The following is a 17,373-nucleotide window of genomic DNA, read 5'->3' as shown; positions in this document are numbered from 1 at the left end:
AGCCACCACCAATACCAGTGTCTGAACTCCATGGAGAGATTTATCTTGCTGCTGCTCAGTGCGATGCCCCTCAATTCCAAAAACTCCCTGTGGAGTCTAAGTGCCGAAGACTTAATTATCACATATTGAACTGTGTTTTTCACTCACTGGTGAGTTAACAGCAGCAGTAGCTTTATCCATTAAATACAAATCTCCTTCTACAATACATTGAGTAAAAAGAAACTACTTTGCATAATTTGAAGATTGATGATGTTGTCATTGTGATGTCTTTTATTGATATTTGTCATGTAAATGTTACTTATAGCTTTTATTCAGACATGACAGGACTGTTATATATCGAGACACAATCTTGGCAAATGGTACACAAGAGACAAAGATATGAGGGATGAAGAATGTTTCATGGTTTGTCACAGGCTGTATCATCATGCATCAAGCTGTGAACACATTAACATTGTGACTTCATAAGACAGACATGAAACTGACATGTATAATTGCCATCATATTTACATAAACTGGTGCATATACAAAAATGACAATAGAAAGAAGTCATATGCAATGAATTGTACAAATGGGGTCAATAGCACACACATCTCACATCTCTCTGTGATACACAATACATGTGAAAATTGGAAGTAGTTGTGTAAAGAATTAGAAAAGAAAAATCCAGCCCACTGTGTCCCCTCTGTGCACCTTGGCAATCAATTTGTGAAGTCAGATTGTCAGTTTGGGAAGGTTACAAAAATCAGACACAGTATACCCCAATTCCACCATTGGAGAAGTATTGGGGGTTTCAGAGACTCTCACACAGCCACCTCATTTGAAGCATAGTGAGTCCCTAAGGAGATATGAATATAGCAATCATCATCATGAATGGGCCAAATAGCTCAATGTATTTCAGGTCTTGCAACAGACACCCTCTTCCAGGTAACCCGATGGAGGGTGAGCCATCTTTTGCCTGTGTTCAAGTGGCATTCTACTGACCCCACTGGTCACCCCTTTTCAACCAGAGCTTCCCTGACATCTCCACATTGTTGTTTATCTAGCTCCTCTGGCATGCACCTGGTCTACCACCCATTCCTGCAGCAATCCTCTTCCAGTTTTTGGTACTTCACCTTCTTCCTTCCTTCTTCCTTTCTTCCTCACCTGCTTCCTCCATCTTCTCCTCCTAGGGCACAGTTAGCTCTAGCAAGATGAGCTGTCTTGTGGTCTCAGAGACGAAGATGATGTCTGGTCAGTCCTTGTGGGTGATATGTGGTGGAATTTTCAGCTCCTTCCTCCTGTCAACTGATCACCCAGTCTCAGGCCAAGACTAGCAAACAAACAGAGCAGCCCTTGAGTCTTCCTTTGGCTGCTCTCCCTCTTTGATGAATACTGTAGTGTGAGCGCATCTACTATCACTGATCCCCTTGATGATTGCCTTAGCCATGGACTTGAAGGCCTGGTCATGTCTCCAACAATCACCCAGTGCCTTGGAGCAGCTGCTCAGGATGTGTTCGAGGGTCCCTTTCTTGGAACACAGGAGGCATGCAGGGGTTTCTGCTTTGCATCATGTGAACAAGTTGGATGGGCTGGGGAGGACATTGTAGACCCCTGAATCAGAATTTGACCCTCTGAGGGTTCCATTTCCCAATGTCCTGCAAGTGACTTTCCACTCCATCGTCTGTTCACACTTCATCGAGGCATCCTGTTAATGCATGGCCACTGCCCTGCTTCTTCACTCCTCCTCAACTGAAGTGTGCACCCCCTTCTACGCTAGCTTTTGCCTCAGGCCACAGGCTGTAGCTTCTGTCACTGTGTGGTTTTTAATTCACTGAAGGCCTCTTGATGATGTTTCTCACCCTCATGTCAGAACGTGATTATCTAATCACCATCATATGTGTTACAAGGGTGTGGCCTATTTAAAATTCCAGTGCCTGGGTCTTACTATTAATCAGTCCACCTATCTATCCCACCATAACCAGTCCATTCAGCCTCTCTGACCCACTATAACCTGGGTGCTCTGCTCTGCTCATCTCTGTCCTATTACACCTCAAATTCCTTTTTAACACTTGGCTGAATAAGGCTCTGCAGTATCATCAGGGATTATTTCAAAAACAGCAGAAAATCCTCACAAATCATTGAAGGTAAAAGTTCCTCAGTGAACAAAGAAGTCACAGCTGGAGGATCCACCATGATCATTGTAACATTTTGCCAGACCCAGCATGCACGCACAGCATCAGCTCCATGATGGGGCACCAGGGGACAGTGCCCCCCCAGTTTTGTTCACTGTGCCCCCTCACTTGTATAGAAGCATGTCAATCATTGTAAGTCTAGCAATGACTGAAACATCCAGTAAAGCTTTGAGACCACTGCAACATTATGTTTTACAGGTTAAGCGAGAAGTTTTGAAAACAAAAAGTCTGCCATCGAGCTGGGCACGCCAGCTAGTTAAAGTTAGCTAGCTGGATGTTATCATCCCATTGATTGGGTGAAGAAATCTCCAAAAATCTCTCTTTACAAAATACACATCAGAAAAATACCCTGTGTGCACCGTCTAAACCACCTCCTGTACCCAGTAGTTGTACATACATTACATAACAAAGTAGCGGTCATGGTGGCAATGAACAGACCTAGTTCTTCAGTTGTTCAACCATACATGTTCGAACCTGAATTGGATCCTGAAGAAAGAGGGAAGACTCCTACAGAACCTCAGACTCACAGAATTCAGCAGGTGTTGTGTGAGTACACACGCTGAGACCAGATGAAGGTGAACTCACAGGGATGGCTGAGAGAATACAGAACTAAGACAGGTAAATTCAACAGAAGGTTTATTAACAAAAAGTGTCCACAAAAACGGGTAAACGAAAAAGCAAGAGCAAACAAACACTCTGCACAGATCAACTAAGGGTGTCCACAAAAACGGGAAAAAACTAAAGGCGAGAGCACAAACACACTCTGCTGGAAGCTTCAACTCCTCTCACGACCGAGGCTAGGCTGGGCTGAGGGCTTATCCACAGGGCAAAGGCTCCACGGAGGTAAGCAGACGATCTGACAAGTACTGGAGGGAAAAGCCTGGGTTAAATGCAGCTGCTGATGAGCAGATGATCTGCAGGTGTGAGAGGAGGCAGGCAGGTGGAGCTTGACTGGCAGGTGCAGCCTTACTGCATGGTCCTGGACAGACAGGGGGAGACAAACAGACAAAACACACTGGGGAAAACAGGGGAAAATGAAACAAAAGGGAGAGACACACTGCCAGGTCCTAACAGCAGGATGCTTTGGAACTTAGATATTTTAAGTCAGTGTCATCGTCTGAGTTTCCCGTAAAAGATAGACGCTAGCTGTTGGCACTAGCTATCTCTAGAAGCTAGGCAATTATGTAGTAAGCCTACTGAATTTGTATTTACACTACAGTTATAAGTAAAGTATGTTTTGCTTCTTGTTCACAAAACCTGAAATTATGTCTTGCAAGTTTTAAGGTACCTAATTGTCAACCAGATGTGTTCGCGTTGTAAACTTGAGAAAGCCTAGTATAGCACTACTGGCCATTCGCCTCAGGCTGAGAAAAAGTAGCTAGCTACAGCACACACATTCAAATCTAACACATGGGTGCTATTATTGGTTGCAAATACTGGTATGCAAGGTTTCTTATTTCTTTAGCTTTATACATGCATGATTTTTTTAAATTTGTTTTTATTCAATTCAATTAAACTTTATTTAAAAGTTGTCTCAGGACACTTTCCATATAGAGCTGGTACAGGCCAAGCTCTTTTATCGACAGAGACCCAACAATTCCCTCATGAGCAAGCACTTGGCGACAGCGGCGAGGAAAAACTTCCTTTTAACAGGCAGAAACCTCAGGCAGAACCAGACTCTGGTTGGGCGGCCATCTGCCTTGACCGGTTGGGTTAGAGAGGGAGAGCAAGAGAGAGAGAGAGACACAGACAGAAATGCAGTCAGAGAGAGAGACAGACAGACATGCTGTCAGAGAGAGAGACAGACAGACAGACAGACAGACAGACAGACAGACAGACAGACAGACAGACAGACACAGTGACAGTGGATGTAATAACAGTAGTAGTAGTTGCAGTGGATGTCAGGCAGGGCCATGGCAGGAGACACAGCTGTAATCCACAATCAGCCACTGTCCATGGGAACCTGCAAGACGACAAAGCACAGAGACTCCGGGGAAGGAGCTAAGTTAGTAACACACCGTGGTAGGACATAAAAGCGTGCAGATGGAGAGGGAGAGAAGGACAGAGGAGCTCGTATCTTTGGAGGTCCCCCCTGCAACAGTGCAGTCAGAGCCTAAGAACATATGCTGCCAGGAGGTGCCACAGGTAACATTATCTTGACCTACACTTATGATCGCAGTGTATGATTGCAGATAACATGCCACTGCAGATACTCACCTTATGTTATTCATAATAGGTTACAAGACGGCTGCAGCAGCTGGATGAAAGGCCTCCATGCATTATCAACCATCCAGGTTTAGAACCCGTTTGCCTAAATGTGTTCTCACTGCAGATTGCATGCAACATTTACAGGGCTGACAACGGTCCTTTACAGCTACGGGGGATAGAGCAGTGAATTTTATGTATAATAACCTACTTAGTTTCACTGTTCATACACCATAATAAACTAAATATAGTCAGCCAATGCCACAAATTCAGATCATATTTTTTCTTGAACATGTAGCCAAGTTTTTCCTAAGCAAATACTGTATATTACACATTTATTCACATGAAACATTTTACAGATATACAATAAAAAATTATTGAACACAGTTATGAATATTTGTAGATGGAAATACACTAAGTGACGGATTCACTGAATCCAAATTAGAAAAATGTGAATGTTGACGTTATAGAACCTATTGACCTACATAATGTTCAATTTTCTCAGTTATTACAGGTATTTAGCTTGTACTGTAGGAGTTTTGTGAGCTAGTGCTAGGGCTTCCTTGGGCGGAGGGTATGTGCAGTCATCCCATCATGTGTTGTACTTTGGATACGTTGGGTGTTTCCTGACACCCAGGGAAGATACGGAGGCTCCCCCCTACCCCCGATTGAATCTTGAGACATACCTGGCGATGACCTCCTCCTTGTTTGGATGCTCGTATTGTGAAGACACGTCCGGATATTTATCTTCAGAATCTCAGCTCTGTGCGATGATGGGTCAACAAAGACCTTCTCCATGATCATGTCCATCAAATCATCAACATACGCTGAGCAATACAGAGACACACAAACACACAAGACACACACACACAAAGTCACTAGAATCATTTACTAGATTATTCAACAACTGTTAATATAGTGACATTTTGTATTTTTGTAGTTTCTCAGGTATTTAAGTGTGTATTTTTGGTTATTTATTGTGTTAAAAGTATTGAGTTGCAGTACTTTGTGTCATGTACAATATAAATGTTTATTTTTGAGTGAAGAAAATGAAGTTAACACTCACAAAGGTGGCCTCAGTCTTCACTGGCTTGACTCTGCACTCTCCCTTCATGGACTTTGGAAAGCTCATTTTTAAAAGAGGATCCCTTTACAGGGTTCACTTGCAGAAGGAGGTGCTAATGCCTAAGTCACTGAGTTTGTTGACCAGCATCCACGTGTAGGTGTTGTCCAGGTGTGTCATGGTAGAGTTCAGTGCCGTGGAGATACTGACCTGTTTGGTCAGTAGCCAAACTGAAGGGGGTCCAGTATGAGGTGGAGACAGCATTTGAGATGGGCCAAGACCAGCCTCTCAAAGCACTTGGTGATGATGGGGGTAAATGCGACGGGGAGGAAGTCATTAAGGCCCACTGCAGCTGACTGCTTCGGTACCGGCACGATGGTGGTGATCTGCTTAAGTCATCTCTTTGACTTAGGCATTTTTGACACTTCAAGCTGAAAAAGCTAAGGATAAACAGGAATCCAGTGATTAACTCTCAGTGTGGACAATGGACCTTCAGGGCGTTCTTCTGTGCCCCAAGACAAAAGCGAGCACAATGTATTATAAAACTAAATTACAGATGCACAACTTTACTTGCTTCAACCTGGGTAACAAAGATGGGTATTGTTACGCCTGGAAGGAGCATGAGGGCTCCCTCAGCAGTGAGGTTTTTGCCCATCTGCAGTTCAAACACTTTGAGTCAGTCCTAGGGGCCAACCAAAACCTAGAAAAAGTCATAGTCTGGAGTGATGGCTGCGGGTATCAAAATAGATGTTTTACCATTACAAACGAGTACTTAGATCTGTCCATAAAGCATGGTGTAACCATAGAACAAAAATTTCTGGTTGCAGGCCACACACAAATGGAGTGTGACTCCATGCTTAGCCTCATTGAACGGCGTAACGTGAAAGAAATTCACACTCCACGTGACTACATTGTCATCTTTGAGACTGCACATTTGCATCCATCCCTATACAAGGTCACCCAGGTATACCACAACGATTTCATGAAGTTATCTGCGGCCTATGTCACCAACATCCGGCCAGGTAGAAAGGTAGGTGACCCCACAGTCAGTGACCTTCGGGCTCTCCAGTACTTGGCAGATGGTAGAATTCGGTACAAGTTAGGGCTTGAGTCTGACTGGGAAGACCTGCCTCAGCGAGTCGGCATCCCTAAAGAACCATTCCAATGGGTCCGGCTCTTTCCTGCCCAATTACCAATTACCCTCAGGAAATTCAATGACTTGCAGGCAATGAAGCCAGTACTACCAAGAGTGGCCCACCAGTACTATGACAACGTCCCTCATGAACAGACAGTGTGAAAATGAGCTCACACAGCACCTGAGTGGGACTTTGGTTGAGGTTAGACAAGTAAAACAACTTGGTTGAGGTGAGACAAGTAAAACAATTTAGTTGAGGTTAGACAAGCAAAACAACCTGGTTATGGTTAGGCAAGTTAAGAAAAACTTGGTTATGTTTAGGAACATAAAACAACTTTGGTACATGATATTGCATTGAGTAAATGTAAGGCAGACACACGAATCCGTGTATCATTCGTTCATCCGTTTTTCAAAATAAAACCAAAACCAGAAAAACGAAATAACGACTCGTTTTTTCAATATTTGTTTCCAGACCCAAAATGAAAAAACAGATAACGAATCGTTTTTCCGATTTCCGATTTTGTACACTATTGGAAAATGGATAAAACGGATAACGGGCGATTCTCTAAATTGGAGAGTTTAATTTGACGCAAGCCGTGTGACCCGGAAGTGAACTTTGGCCTTGGAGACGAGAGAGAAGAACGGCGGCAAACAGAATGACAGAATAACCAGAATAACGCTTGGTATTGTGTTGTTGGTACATGTTAGCACCGCTTTGATTCAGACATTCACAGAACCTCCTCTGTTTTCTTCTTGCCATTGTTGATAAAAACTCCACGATCAGCCTCTGTGTTGCCTGCCGGCTGCGTCCTGCGCATATGTGCGTAAACTCACTGGGCAGTCCGCAGGGGGATATCTCGGCAACCCATTGGTCAATTTTGATGATCGACATCTCCATCAACCAGTCAGAGTCATGACATTCGGTCGCTACCACCAGTTACCTTAAATGCCCATATTACAGCTTGGGGTTTAAATTGTGTTTCTCCCCCGTCATTTTGGTATGAAATATGTTGGGATTGGTGCTTCCTAGCGATGCCCAACCAGAAGGCATAGATCATCTGTAGCGCACGTATCTGACACTGCCCCTTGTAAAGGGGGCTCTCGTGATGAACAGGCTAGGAATGCTGTTACTTTTGCCTATATTCATATGAAGGACCAGCCACATATGCCGACACATCAGTTCTACACACCTCAGAATTAATAACACCATCCATTATCTATACCGCCTATCCCTTTCGGAGTTGCGGGGGGCTGGAGCCTATCCCAGCTACAATGGGCGAGAGGCGGGGTACACCCTGAGCCAGTCGCCAGCCGATTGCAGGGCCACATGTAAGGACAAACACACATTCACACTCACACTCACACCTACGGACAATTTAGAGTCATCAATTAACCTAATGAGCAGGTTTTTGGTCTGTGGGAGGAAGCTGGAGTACCCGGAGAGAACCCATGCATGCACGGGAAGAACATCCAAACTTCACACAGAAAGGCCCCGCCCCGGGATCGAACCGGCAACCTTCTTGCTGTTAAAATTACGTTCATGTTTGAGTTCGTGTTAAATAGGTCTCTGTACAGCGGAGGTCGGCGATATGCATATTAAAGTAAACCTTAAATGGGCATTTAAGGTAACTGGTGGCAGCGACCGAATGTCATGACTCTGACTGGTTGTTGATGTCGACCCAATTGACCAATGGGTTGCCGAGATATCCCCCTGCGGACTGCCCAGTGAGTTTACGCACATACGCGCAGGACGCAGCCGGCAGGCAACACAGAGGCTGATCGTGGAGTTTTTATCAACAATGGCAAGAAGAAAACAGAGGAGGTTCTGTGAATGTCTGAATCAAAGCGGTGCTAACATGTACTAACAACACAATTCCAAGCGTTATTCTGGTTATTCTGTCATTCTGTTTGCCGCCGTTCTTCTCTCTCGTCTCCAAGGCCAGAGTTCACTTCCGGGTCACACGGCTTGTGTCAAATTAAACTCTCCAAATTGGAGAATCGCCCGTTATCCGTTTTATCCATTTTCCAATAGTGCACAAAATCGGAAATCGGAAAAATGATTTGTTATCCGTTTTTTCATTTTGGGTCTGGAAACAAATATTGAAAAAACAAGTTGTTATTTCGTTTTTCTGGTTTTGGTTTCATTTTGAAAAACGGATGAACGAATGATACACGGATTCACAAGCCTTGCCTTCTGTTGTTGACAAAAAGCAGTAGGTTTTTTTTTTATTATTGGTGCACAAAGAAATGATCTCCAATGAGAAAAATTAAACTGTTGTATATTTTTCTCAGTTTTCTATCCCTCTCAGCAGTCAGGTCATGTTGTCACCGTGACCGATACAGTTCAATTTTTCAATTCAATTTAACAGTTTGTTTTGTTTGATATCATTTAATATTTGTTTTGAGATAATATAGTTGGGCCAGATTGGTTGTTGTCTATGCTGAATTTACTCAAGTAAAACAACTTATTTTTGTATGTATGTAAGAGAAAAAAAATGCCTAAGTCATGGCATATTATCTGCAAGATTTGCCTAAGTCACTTTTATTTATTATGCAATCGTTGTTGTGCCTTTTTTTTTGTTTTGCACACGTGTTCACGCATCTGGTCGAACTAACTATGACAGTATTAATAAAAAATTTTTACACGTTTGCTGAAAAATGTGTTTTTTCTTCTTTCCCGAAAAACCTTAAAATATGACTTAGGCAATTATGCTATTAGGCTAACGATATAACAAACAAAACTGGCTGCACTATTTTCCAGGTTTGATGTGTAAGACTAAAACACATCGGCCGCTGCCTTGAGGAATGTGAGTATTAATATGTTTTCGGAGGAGTAGCTTCATTTCGGCTAACATTGTCATTTACTAGTACAACTTTACTTTTTTTTTACTCCTAATGTGCCTTAGCATTGACAATCAGGTGCTCCCTCTATATCTTCATTTATGTAGATGACTGCATGAACATAGCTGTATGTTGATTGGTACGTGATGTCACTGTCATATGGATGTGCCTCTGTCGGCTACACATACACATCTGTGTGTGGTGGTGGCGTCACTCACTGATCCTTAGCAGTTTTATTTCAGACTGCAGCAGAAAGCTCTGCTGCGCTTGAGCTTCAGAAATGCTACTGTTTGATCAATGAAAGAGCGAAGCTACTGAGAAGCTATTTGATTCAGAAAACAGTGATGCTACCACCACACTACTGAGAAATGTAGTTAAAGAAGTAATGCCATTATTGCCTACATGTGTTGACTCAGTAAGTATGAGAAAAGTTGACCTACAGGAGAGTAAATATTGATAGCAATACCGAATTCCTGACAGCCTTGCTACATTCCATTCCATTATATTTTGAATTGTCATCTGTTGCCTGAATTTTGTGTTTTCCTTCATTTCCACCCTAAATAATGCAGAAAAGGCACAAAGTGCTATATAAAAATTCACTAGAATGCAGGAAACTAAGTGTTCAGCTTCAAAAAGATCTGTGTGGGTGGAAGGCTGAAACAGCAGGAACTGAAACGACCAATTCTCAATATATCATATATAACATATTCACATTTGTCAACATTAGTGTTCACAGGGTTTCTGTATTAATTCAGTAGTGGGAAGCTGATTGCTGTTTGACAAGGACCAGGTAGAAAACAAACAATGTATAATGCTTGTTGCGTAACAGATATATTTCTGTATAGATGGTTACTATCTAATGTTGCATATTACACAAAGTTTAAATACTAATATTTACATATTTCATGTTGTTTATTATTTATGGTAGCTTTATATTGTTGTATATTGTACATATTTTTTACATTTTATTATTATTTTTTTTTACATATTTGTGCATTCTCTAAGATATGTCTTATTTCCCTTTCTATTTTTTATTACTGTTGTACAATGGGAGCAACTGCAACTGACCCAATTTCTCCTCTGGAGACAATAGTGTTTTATGATTCCGATGTGGATTCTGAAAAGTGTCAGTGGAGCTCATTTCCACCAGGCTCGTAAAAGTTACCTCCCTCCCTTTTGGTTAGGATTGTTTGGCTGTCACTCAGCACCATAAGTTGAGCTTAGTTTGAAAGTTTGAATGATCAGAATCTGCTTGAATAAAAATACATTTCTGTGGAGACCTAGTTTATTGTCTGTTTCTGGTGCATCATTAAACTGAAAATGCTCCCAGTGATCAGGGCAGTCACACACAGGTACTTCACAGCAGTAACGAGAGGTGGATGATGGATGTGCTCTCAAACATCAGCTGCTGCCGACCCTGGCATGCAGAGAGGGTACTGGGCATGGCAGGGAAGAAATGGCATCACTTGGAGAAGGAGACAGCAGCACAGGCAGGGTTGCTGGGTTGCTGTGATGCTGTAGCAGGATGTTTGTCAGTGATAGAATGAGGCCAATCCCTCCTCAAGCGCATGTATACTATGCATTAATAATACACCACACAGCAGCATGAAATCTAGCTGTAAACTGGGAGAAGAGAAAATATATACAATACCTGAGAATGGGAAGAGACCAGTGGTGTGTAAATCTGCCTTTTCATGTGTGTGTGTATGTCACTTTGTTTTTTCAGCCTGTCACAATAACTCTGCAAGCTTTAGCATAGCCTTAGCAAGCCTTAGCAAATCATACTACACTGTGTGTCTGTATGCGTGAGCATGAGAACAGTTAAATCAAACTCAGGTGACCCACCTTTTATTTGTAAAACTTTACTGTTGTAAAAGAATTGCTCAGTTCAGTCACACTTAATCTGTAAAGCAAAGAAATCAGAGTACATACTGCAGTGGTGGAGAGTCAAAATTATTATTTTTGTAATCTATTTTGGGAACACTTTCAAAAGATTCAATATTAAAAAAAGCAATTTGGAATTCTTGCCATAGCACACCTACAGTGTTCTACCAATACCACGTTGCAGTGCAGTGAATTGTGGGATTCAACACTTTAGGGTGGAAACAAGCATTTTATACACTTGCTGAAAGAGAGGAGAACCAAACAAACGAGGAACAAGATTGATGTTCAGTTGAAATCAAATTTCACTTGTTTGTTATCTTTGGATATTTTGGGCTTTCTGCATCATTTTAGAGAAGACAATACTGAGAAGCAAATGTTTTTATTTTCATATTTTATGTTGTGTCATTATTCAGCCCAATATCCCTCGCAAGAATAATGTCATAGCCGGTAGAATAGCATCAAAAGTAGATTTTCAGGGCATGTTAAGTTCTTCTTTAACAAGATTGGCAGTCTGGACTCTATTTTCAACTCCGCCGCCAGCGTGGCGCAGGCAGGCACACGGCGCACTTGGTATTTTGGTAAAACGAGGCGTACAGAGGTGCGCCAGGATGGGCGTTGCGGGGCAGTAGGGGGGAGGTGTCAGCATAACGGCGTAAAAGTGCGCTGAAAGCTCGCCACCTCAGACCTGGTTAACTCTGTGCGCCAGCGGCGCAAGTGGATTTTCGTAAACCGGCGGAGTCGTGCGCTCACATCACCAACACCTCACAGGCAGGTTTCCACAGTGTCTGGCATTTCACTGCGATCAATAATTAGCAACAGCCATGATTCAATGCAACTGTCTGAGTCAGCACATACATCCATCCATCCATTATCTATACCGCCTATCCCTTTCGGGGTTGCGGGGGGCTGGAGCCTATCCCAGGTACAATGGGCGAGAGGCAGGGTACACCCTGAACCGGTCGCCAGCCGATTGCAGGGCTCAGCACATACAGTCACACCTAAATTTATAGATTTTGATCAGTATCTGATCTGACCACATCGCACATGCGTTCAGCACGCGTAATGGTCACTCACCCTGACTGAATGTACACAGGTGAAACAGGGATGCAAACTAATCGGTTAATGTCGCTGTGCCAACCAGAAACAGCCGTGGCATCCTACAGAGCATATATACTGCATCTATCTCAGAGCACTCGAGAGACAGAGAGAGACAGACACATGAAAAAAAACGGAAGTGATGATCGTTGTCCGCTATTACCCACGTCATTTCATTCCGAATACAATCAGTAATCATAGTAATTGAAGTAGTCGAAAATAGAGCCCATAGATTATTTTTTCAATTAGTTTACAATACATTCTTATTTCATAAATGATAAATAATTTGTTAATCTTAAACAAACAAACAAACAAAAAACTAATCTGAACTAATTTAGGTCTTTTTATTTATCAGCTAATCAATTAATCAATGATTGTCCTTCCTTCACCATGAGGCTTGACTGAAGTCCAGATGTACCTTCAGTGTATATGTTGTGTTGAACTCTCTTGTCTGTCTGTCTCTTCATCCATTGGTCAGCCCCGCATTTCTTTCTGATTCTCTATCTATGATGTGTGTGCAGGAGGTAGGCTGTGATCGGCAGCTGGCCAGCGGTGCCAGGGAGGATAACTGTGGTGTCTGTGGAGGCGATGGCTCCACATGCCAGCTGGTACGAGGGCAGGCCATAGCCCACCTTACACCAGAACAACGTAGGTATCTGACTCCCAGCTAATGATGCATTTCCTATCTGTGTCTGATTCACATGCATGTCTTCATTTACTCTGGTGCCACTCCCAAGCTTCATGTTCTCAAAGATAATTCTTTATACTTTCATAACTGAAGAGAAACCACTGCTAGCCTCTCTCTCCGTCAGGCTCTGTGGGAGATACAGCACAGCAAAGCTGGATATCTGTCTGCGGGGACTTAAATTCATAATTGTGTTTTTTTTGTTTGTTTTGTTTTGTTTTGTTTTTTTGGTAATCAATTGCAATTGTAATCTTTTCAAGAGATGGTTTTGTTTAGTTAAATCCAAAAAACACTTTACATAATAGGAAGGCCCAAGCGGAAAATGTGTGCTGGGAGTTTTAATCAGATTCCATCTTAGTTTTAGAACAACAAAACTGTTCAGCATTGATCATTTGGTCTGTCACAAGAGATCTGATGGAAAAAAGATGGAAAGGAGATCAGTATTCATTACCTATTATTCACTTGTTGTCTGGAATATTGCTAAATAAATAAACCAACCAATTAATAAATACATAAACACTTAATGTTCATGCCTTAAAATTTTTCCATTGAATTATATATCATGCATAGAAAAAGCAAATACACAGATGCATATGTCTGGCTATGCTGAATAGATTTCTTTAATATACATTCCCTTTATAATATTGGAAATATGAAAATGCAATTTCAACTTGGGTGGAAGTTTGTTCAGATATTGCAAGGGCTGCTCAACATTTACAGTTTCAACAGGTTAATTAAGTACATATTGACTGCAAATATATACATGCATACCAGAGTTATTGGCTGTCAAACTGGGGTATTGTTTCAAATTAAGTGGCGTTGGCCTCGGGGAGTGGAAATGAACTCGACTTGATTCCCTTGAAAAGACAATATGAGAAATCACAGCCAATTACTCTGAATATTTCTCTGGGTGGGCTGCGCGGTGGCGTAGCAGGTAGTCCGTGTGCCTCACAGCAAGAAGGTCGCGGTTGGGAATCGAACCGGCATGTTCTTCCCGTGCATGCGTGGGTTCTCTCCGGGTACTCCGGCTTCCTCCCACAGACCAAAAACATGCTCATTAGGTTGATTGGAGACTCTAAATTGCCCCTAGGTGTGAGTGTGAGTGTGTATGTGCCCTGCCATCGGCTGGCGATTGGTCCAGGGTGTACCCCGCCTCCCGCCCGTTGACAGCCGAGATAGGCTCCGGCCCCCCCGCGACCCCGAGAGGGATAAGCGGCATAGAAAATGGATGGATAGATTTCTCTGGGTTTTAATACATGGGGGCTATTTAGAGAACAGCAGGGGTGCGTCACTACTGCTTGAGTTGAATTCTATACAAGCATAAGACATGCAATATCAGTGGCATAAAACTGAAATGGCTTTATTAAAGACATGTAAAACATGGATACGTGTTTTAATCTGATGAATGTTGAATTAAAAATTATATTGTCATTTTGTTTTTCAATTTCACAATCATCAAACTTCTCAAATGTTAAATGGTGCTGAAACACAAGCATACATACAAGAACTTTGGCAAGATTTGAGAGCCTGTAAATGTAGAAGGAGTAATTCAATCCAAGCCCCTTCTCTGTCTTAATAATAAAAAAGGAGCTCCCAAAGAAGTCAGTGAAGCTTTGTTGACATGTTACTTCCTGCTTATTAATTCTTATCAACTGAACCAAATTTTAAGCCTTGTCATTGAAATATATGGTAATGCTCTAGATTATAGCCTGCAAGAGACTGCAGGTACTATAGATGCTGTAAAAAAAGATGTTAAGAATAAGGCACTAACTCTGACACTGCACCTTGTGGTCTGTAATCTAAAGCATTACAAAATATACAGTAAGTAATTCACAGTAGTCTTTTAACATAGAAACCTAGAGAGGATTTAACTATTTACTACACTGATTGTCAGGCCCTCCCCTTAAAAAGAGACTGCCTAACACCTGAATGTGACATTAATAGGTGAGTGGCTGCACATTCGTTTTGAGCCAATCATGTTAATATAGTTTAGCTAGTTATGAAAAGACATTCACCCCCATGGTGGCTTCAAGAAATGGCTAGTGTGGTGATGTAAGCATTAAGTCGCTAAATAATGAATGTGATGTTGATTTATAAAATTTTGCAATTTGATTGATGTTCTGCAGAGTTTAGCAATATCTTTACCTGACTCCCCCTGTGGGTGTCACGTAACATGAGCAAGAAATACATGTACAGTGCCTTCCTATAAAAAGGCAGTGAAAGCAATTTAATGGAGGGTTTCCATGCATAAAGCTGAATACCATTGTAGTATTTGCTAGATATATAACATGCATTGTGGTGTGATGTTTGATAGCTGTTGCATCTATTATGTGCTTCACATGTTTGAAGAAGATGGTCTTCTTGACATCTCTCACTGCACCTCTCCACGTTCAGTACATCTTTCTGCAGTATGAAGTCTCCCAGCATCCCTCAAAACATTTGATACTGATTGGATTGATCATCCTCTGCAGACAGCACAACCACACTCCTGATCAGATTTGACAAATCAAAAATCCACTTGAGGAAGAATATCTTCAGCTGATATAGAGATGAACTTTTGGAAATTCGGATATGATTTCTTGGTTATTTACGTCAAGGTGATAACATGTACATCATAAGTTTTCTACAAACAAACATAATAATAAGAATAAGAATATAAATTAACTTAGTTATACTACTTTATAGTCAAGTAGAACTTTATTCTATAGGATTTATATATGATTGCCTTTACAAAAATCTGATAAGGTTGTCCTATTGAATTAAGTCTTATACAAATCCAAGATGACCTATAGCTCCTCTTCTAGGATTTTGCAAATTTATTATCCTATAAGATTGACTATAAATTATCATAATTTTTATAATTTGGTTTGTCTTCATGAAGATTCAAATGATTCATAATAAGAGTCAAATCTTCACCAATCACAGCAGCTCCTCGCCTCACCTTTAAGAACACCGCTGGCGAGGCGCATGGCAAGTTTCGAGGATGACTGAGAGCCCACAGGAAAGTGTCTGATGCCCAAACTTCTCCCAGGAGGAGACTGACGTCAGTCATGTCTCATGACATGCGTTCGTATTACTTTGCACACCCATTTGTATATACAAGTGCTGTCAATCGATATTTATTTAATATTTAATCGCGATTAATCACACAAATGTCATAGTTAACTTGCGATTAATCGCAAATTAATCGCACATTTTTATCTATTCTAAATGTCCCATTAATTATCATTTTAATACTGTTATCAACATGGAAAAGTGGACAGGCTTGCTTTGTGCAAATGTTTTTTATTGAAAACAATGTGTAGTGTTATATTTGACACTAACATTCTCATTTTGTGCAGTCATTCACAATTTGAATTAATCAAATCTCCCACAATTTAACATTGTCAATAAACAGATGACAAAAAAATAAGTGCTTGTGTAGCAGTGGGTCACCAGGAAGCAGCAGAGAGCAGAGACCAATCAGAGGAGATGGGGGCTGGAGGAGAGGCTGATTAGTAGCAGGTGTGAATTTAGGAGCCACTCTCCTCAAACCCTTTGTGTGCTTTCGTGGCTGTGACTGTGGACTCTCTGTTGCGTGGTAAGACGGACTTTTCAGGTTTTTAGCATTGTTTTATAATCATGAGTATTTTAATTGTTAGGGTAATGTAGGGGTGCATGCATGCACCCTGAGGTGTCTGTATTTTAATTATTTTAAATGTGGGTCTGTCATTTGTTTGTAGGCACAGCACTGGCTGCTGTTTATTTTAGTTTATATTTGAACCATATTGATTTTATTGTTTCTTATTATTTTAGAGTTGAGTTTGTTAGTTTCAGGATTTTAACATTCTGTCTCCTTTGTTTCTAGTGTTGCGGCTGGTGGGGTCCTCCACACACCAGTGTGGTTAAGACGCAGGGAGTTCACTCTAGATGGTGATAGGGTTTGTGGTTCCACGTTGAATTAGTGTGGTGTTTTGTTTGAAGTGTGTGGGGTTTACATTTCGTTTGGATATTTAGTATACTCCCTGTGTCCTAGGCAGTGACTGGTTGGCTTCCCGGCCATGATGTGACTGTCTGTCGTCTTGCCTTTCATTGACTGTATTTCTTAGAGTTTTATTTGCTGTAAAATAAACGTCCTATGATTGACCCACACTGACCGTTGTGGCCTCCTTAACTGAAGCCCCTGTGTGCTAGACCAATCCCCACAGTTACACTTGATTACAAAGAAGCCCCTTCAACAACCCTTTCTAAGGGATCAAAACAGGGCGATACAAGATAAAGTCACGAAGTGCACATCATTGTAAACTAGGACTCA

General features: G+C 41.6%; 1 protein-coding gene across 5 annotated transcripts in view; it reads left to right on the top strand.

Moving 5' to 3' along the window:
- Positions 1 to 17,373, top strand: part of adamtsl3 (ADAMTS-like 3) — a 315,350-nt gene that overhangs the window by 199,358 nt on the left and 98,619 nt on the right. For all 5 annotated transcript variants that reach the window (XM_070967605.1, XM_070967624.1, XM_070967595.1 and 2 more), the window contains one exon: positions 12,916 to 13,042. In XM_070967605.1, coding sequence (XP_070823706.1) covers positions 12,916 to 13,042 — 127 coding nt within the window. The remainder of the gene's footprint in view (positions 1 to 12,915; positions 13,043 to 17,373) is intronic.

The sequence above is a fragment of the Chaetodon trifascialis genome, chromosome 1, assembly GCF_039877785.1.
Source record: "Chaetodon trifascialis isolate fChaTrf1 chromosome 1, fChaTrf1.hap1, whole genome shotgun sequence".
Taxonomy (NCBI): domain Eukaryota; kingdom Metazoa; phylum Chordata; class Actinopteri; order Chaetodontiformes; family Chaetodontidae; genus Chaetodon; species Chaetodon trifascialis.
This window is presented reverse-complemented; position numbering and strand designations above follow the sequence as displayed.